The sequence below is a fragment of the Sinohyriopsis cumingii genome, chromosome 6 (genome assembly GCF_028554795.1).
Source record: "Sinohyriopsis cumingii isolate HCF-2022 chromosome 6, ASM2855479v2, whole genome shotgun sequence".
NCBI classification, from domain to species: domain Eukaryota; kingdom Metazoa; phylum Mollusca; class Bivalvia; order Unionida; family Unionidae; genus Sinohyriopsis; species Sinohyriopsis cumingii.
Genome location: NC_142966.1, coordinates 41,524,596 through 41,530,595, shown reverse-complemented (window position 1 = coordinate 41,530,595; position 6,000 = coordinate 41,524,596). Strand labels below are relative to the sequence as shown.

The 6,000-nt window shown below is 35.6% G+C and overlaps 1 protein-coding gene across 1 annotated transcript in view; it reads left to right on the top strand.

Annotated features, from left to right (window-relative positions):
• Positions 1–3,928: 3,928 nt before the first annotated feature.
• The window catches only part of LOC149796779 (allene oxide synthase-lipoxygenase protein-like), a 65,126-nt gene continuing 63,054 nt past the window's right edge, over positions 3,929–6,000 (top strand). Inside the window, exon 1 of the mRNA XM_089961427.1 lies at positions 3,929–4,431. Within this exon, the coding sequence (XP_089817553.1) occupies positions 3,967–4,431 (465 nt within the window). The 5' untranslated portion in view covers positions 3,929–3,966. The remainder of the gene's footprint in view (positions 4,432–6,000) is intronic.

Genomic DNA, 6,000 nt, shown 5'->3' with positions numbered 1-6,000 from the left:
AGAAGAAAATACAAATAAAATGTAATGCCAGCAATAAATATTGACAATGGGCCAGGAAGCGCACAACTTCCTGAGAAAGGAAAAAAAAAGACCCACACATATGAGAGGAACACAAAAGGACAAATACAAGTCGAAATTATCTGGAACATTTATTGCTGCGAATGATGAAGTAATTTTTTTTAATACAATATGCAAAAAACTATCAGGTCATAAAAATGATCGATTTAACAGCCTATTATTTATTTTTAGCATATATATATATATATATATATATATATATATATATATATATATATATATATATATATATATATATGCGAATGACGAAGTACTTTTTTAAATACAATATGGAGAAGACTATCAGGTCATAAAAATGATCGATTTAACAGCCTATTGTTAAATATATATGTACCTGTTTTTATTGTTTTCCTTATTTTTAAGCTATGCACCAACCTTGGAAAATTATAACTTCGTTCTACCTATATTTACACAAGCGAAATAACTAAATGAGTTCCACACTATTGTAACTGTATTACATTTTTTTAAAGTTTAACTGAAATAATACTATCTTACTTTTGCATTCTCTTCTGGCCACACATTTTACCGTGAAATGGTAAATTCTATATTTGTTCCATTTTAGCAACCGGACCAGAGACTAGAAAAAATTAAAGTCCCGCAGATCGTTGGAATTTAAAATTACATATTATCGCAAATGACTATATGCTGAAAATTACACCGGCAAAGTTTCCGAAATTCAGCGAATCGAGATCATTTGGAAACATAATAAATCTTCATATATTGTAGAATTTTCTAAGCCTGAATCTGTTTCAAAAGTGTCAGAAACACCCATCCTTTTTTAATATGATACATTAGTTTTCATTCTTTGGTTCATTTAAAATTTATATTTTAATACGAGGAAAAGCTATAAAATCCAAATAAGGTAGAAGCAATAACAATAGAAAACGACCTGCTCGTGAGTTTATGAATTACATAATATTCTTAGATTATGGTTATGGGGTCATGCATAATCATTGCTGACTGTGAAAACTGCGCATGGAGGAATTAAGGTTTTGTGTTTGTTAAATGGCTAACAAGGTACGTAGAACTACGACTAAAAGATCAATAAAGACGCGCTTGTGTGTGTGTGTGTGTGTGTGTGTGTGTGTGTGTGTGTGTGTGTGTAATTTTGATTTGAAAGTAGCTTTAACAATTTTACAGCCATAACGCTATGATGTCTTCAGTGTGGCAGTTTAGAGTGTGTCTAGCACTGGGGTATCTTGCCGAAGACATGTAACATCATGTCACACTCAGTAACATCTTCCTGACACCAGGTCGATCGGTCCTAACACTAATATCTTAAGTCTTAACGCAAAGCGAGGCAGATGCTAGTACCATTTTTGGTGGCCGGACAAAATGGTAGCGGACAAAATGGTACGGACAAAATGGTATGGACAAAATGTTAAGTGGACATAATGGTATTGGACAAATTGGTATGGATAAAATGGTGCGGACAAAATGGTTTGGGACAAAATAGTACTAGGATTAAATGGTACAGACAAAATGGTACGACTACAATTTTATTAATACGAAATGTAATAAAAACAGACAAGTTTTTACTAAATAACATCAATAGGCTGCTATTGTGAACTGGCCATGGATGATTTATAATAATGACCTATACAAACAATTTTAAAACAAAATAGCAATGAAAGAAAAATAAAGCTCAAACTATAAAGCTACATGACAAAAAACAAGTACAAAACTTCAGACTACGATAAAATAATTTAGAAATAGAAAAAATAAACTAAAAAATGTCACACATCCAAGGCATACTCAAAGCAAATTTATCATATGAGGTCAAACTTTTTAACCTAGTCGCAGTCAGACACGGATGAATGGATAGTTGCTCTGTGTCTGAGAATAAACCATAATGTCTTGTTGACCATTCGGTCCAGCCATTTGACGATGCCTGTGTACATCTCGTGATAATGTTGCTCGTTTTGGAAGTAGATGAGCGGCTGCAACTGCAACACTCAGCAATTCATTGTGAACAATCGATCGTGTTGCTTCTTCGTTTTTTTCTACTCTCCTTTTCATGTTGGCACGAACTGTTTCAACCTCAACTTGCCCATGAGTTACCGTGTGATTATGAACTCCAACTTCGAGAACGATTACATTCGCTTGTGTATGAATTTGTGCCTTACACGTTCTTCTTTCACAGTGTCAGAGCTCCTTGCTATCACTGCCACCGGTGTTCTTGGTAAATAAATAATCTTGAAATACAAGCTTGCGAGTCCCATTTTGCGAAGTAGCATATTCTAACACGATTAATATTTTTTGCAAGTTAAAAAATTTAATAATCAAGACAATAAAGTCCTCTTCAAATGATATGCAACTGTTTTTAGTTTTAAATTCAAACTACAAAAATTAAGGCACCCCAGACGTTAGCGTTTTCTTTGATCGATAACCTATATATTCCGTACAATACTGTTGTAACTTAGACCGCAATTTAGTTTATTGTACTCTAAACTGTCAGCTTTGTCAGACGCCAGATTGGCTATATTTTAGGTTCAACTCGTGCAGTTTGGAAAGTGTCAATCGTACGACGGGACCCCAAAAATTAAGCGTATGTACAAGAAAAACAGTCATTAAAATGGCATCGAATTACTATTTGGTATCGTTGCAATTTGTAGATTCGGTATAAGTTATTTGCAGTTTCACTTTATTTAAAAAAAATATATAATTAATATTTCCGAAGTTACACGAATTTAACAAAACTCATTTGTATTGTATATTTTTCAGTTAGTTTATGGATGCGTAAATTATTTAATATGTGTATACAAATTAAATTTAATGCCGATTTTAGGTAATTATAATTTTCATTAGCAATTGAAATTCTAATATATGTACCATTTTATCCCGTTTTGTCCCATACCATTTTGTCTACAACATTTTAACCATGCCATTTTGTCTATACCATTTAATCCTAGTACCATTTTGTCCCATACCATTTTATCTGTACCATTTTGTCCGCACCATTTATCCATACCAGTTTGTCCAATACCATCATGTCCACTTAACATTTTGTCCATACCATTTTGTCCGTTACCATTTTGTCCTAGTACCCCATTTTTAGAAGTCTTTGGTACAACTCGACCGAGGATGGAACCTCGCCCATCCGAGGCTAACGCCCTAACCACTTAGGCCACCGGGGCGGTCAATAGGGACGAGTTGAAACAGCTACAACCAGTACGCCATTTACTGGTCTTAATTACGGGGTTATTTAAACTAGACATTATTACAATGTATGTACACGCTTCTTTAAGTTGAGAACTGCACAACTAGAAGATGGGCTAATGAAGACTTTGTCAGTAGCAAGAAATATGTGATGGATACCACTCTGTTCTATTGTGTTCTTATGTTTTGGACGAAATAAAATATACCAGATTTTATTTTTCCAGGTGTATTGTTTATAAATATAATCAATTAACGAATACAGGTAACCCGCGATTCTTTAAAAATAGTTATAAGTCCTTGATTATGTTTCTTTCGAATCTTGCATACTCTTTTAAGCATTATGTAATGACAGTTCGTTCTATATACCTTTTTGTTTTTCTTACATACGTGATATGTGCATTCTTGTCATAAAATACAATATAAAAGTCATGCACACATACACACACACAAAAACTCAACGTAAGTAGATCATTATGTTATATGGGCAGCATTTTATATATGCATGGTGTATTTAAATCTCTGTTAGTCCACTATCATCTGGTTGTTTACTTGCATTCCCGAGGCTATCTTCGCTTGCCACTATTTGACAATTCACTTCGTTTTACGGTCTGATGGCGTCTATATCAATTCGCGCTTAAGCGTCTATGCGAATGACTTTACGTTGTGGCTCAAAACAGACCGGCGTAATTTATCTTGAAGACGTGTTGAGATTAGTGCAGCCATCGAATCATGGAGAAAGTCCAGTACAAGCTGTTTGTTAAAACTGGAGACAAACTGTATAGCGGTACCGATGCGAACGTTTTCATCATTTTGTACGGGAAAAATGGAAAGAAGTCTGACACTGTTGCGTTAGATACTTTTTTATACAATGATTTCGAGCAAGGTCAGCTTGACGAATTTACAATTCAATGTGAAAACCTTGACGAAATTGGCATGATAGAGTTCTGGCGTGACGATGCGGGCATTGGTAGTAACTGGTACGTAGAGACGGTGAAGGTGGTCAACCAAAAGACAGATGTGGAGTTTATTTTTCCAATTCTTCGGTGGATAAAGGCTAACTATCATTATAAGATTGTGCATCTTGATACAAGTCTTCCCGGGGATGACCCTTCTAAGGAGCAAAGAGAACAAGAACTGTTTGAGAAAAGAAAGGCATATATCTTCAAGGACGGATCATACCATCTTCCTTCTCAGGTACGTCAGCATATGATAGTTAGCGTTGAGTGCAGCATATACATTCTTGCTTTGAGAATAATTAGTGTCATTAAAAAGAATGTAAGGTATCTAGTACTGTGGGAACGGCCATTCCCTAACTTTTGTGCCCATTCCCATTCCTTTTTTTTTTTTTTTTTTGTGCGATCGCCGCTGTCCCCAACCCCGAATCTAAGGAACATGCGTTCCCTCATTTGTTTATTGCGTTGTCTCACTTCTTTATTTAGCAATAAACGGGGTAATGTTATCTTTTAACTATCTTTTAATATTAGGTGCTCAACTGATCTCCTTGCATTGGCCAGTGGTGTTTATAGGTCCCTTGATTGAGCACCGACTATTTCGAATTAGGGAGAACTCGGCGTAAGACAAAGTTTGGAACAACTCTTACTCAACCCTGACTCAACTCCGTTTCATGTGCTTTGATAAAGAACAATTCTGACCAATTTGTTAAAACAAGTCAGACGAATCTTTCGTAGACAATTCTGACAGAAAATATGGGGCCACAATGCTATTAAATTGACGTACCTTTGTTCTAATTATTAATATCACGATAGTGATGAAAAAATATGAGAGGTAAGTACCTATTAAGACGTACCTAGCATATGTAATAAACTTCCTTGCGTTAGTGTACTTGTCACAATGTATTGTATTTTATATGGCTATATTGCAATTAGTTTTTATTTGGCTGCCATATCGCAGAGCGTAATTCAGTAAAGCTCAAATTATTTTCCATTTCCCAATGCATCATTTTAGGGCAATTAATTCAGTAGCGTACTGACCAGGGGGTGGGGGAAAGGGGCGGAAGGGGCGGTCGCGCCAGAGGTCTTGGGGATCCAAACCCCTTTGGGCCTCCATCATCGTTCCGTGCGCATTTTTCCCTTATTACGCCAATGAATTAATCGCATCCATGTTTACTCAGAGAGTCACGTACGTGGAAAATAACCACCTCCACTTGACGTGCACATATTGAGCAACTCCACCGCAAAGGACATGTAAGACATTAGTGATTGATATATGATAAGCTTAAAGCATGTAGACCACTTATGGAAATACTTAAACTTTGGAGTGATCGCGAATCGGGTACCAAATGAATACTCATTTGTATGGCAGTTATATAGTTTGCCCAATAACAAATCATTTTAATAGAATCTTGTATAGTCACTGGTTTCGTCGTCTCATAAGCAGCGTACACGTATCCTGTTTTTAAAAGCAAACGTAGATTTAATGAGATACGCATAAATAAATTCCAAATGACTACCATTCTCAGATAATGGGAAAAATAGAAATTACATATTCTGAACTGACGGGTGAACATTGAACCGCAATACCAGCAACATAACACTAACAAAGCTGTTTACGAGTTTTTGAAATACGAAATACACACGATCGATCGAGCTTAGAATCTGATACAAAAACAATTCTGCGTGTGGCACGATGACGGACATCAGTAGCTATTGTAAAGAAATCGAAATCTAGGTGGACACTTGAACACTCTAAGAAATATTTATCTTTTGATGTTGTCAATCCGTCTGACGGTTCACAGTTCATAAT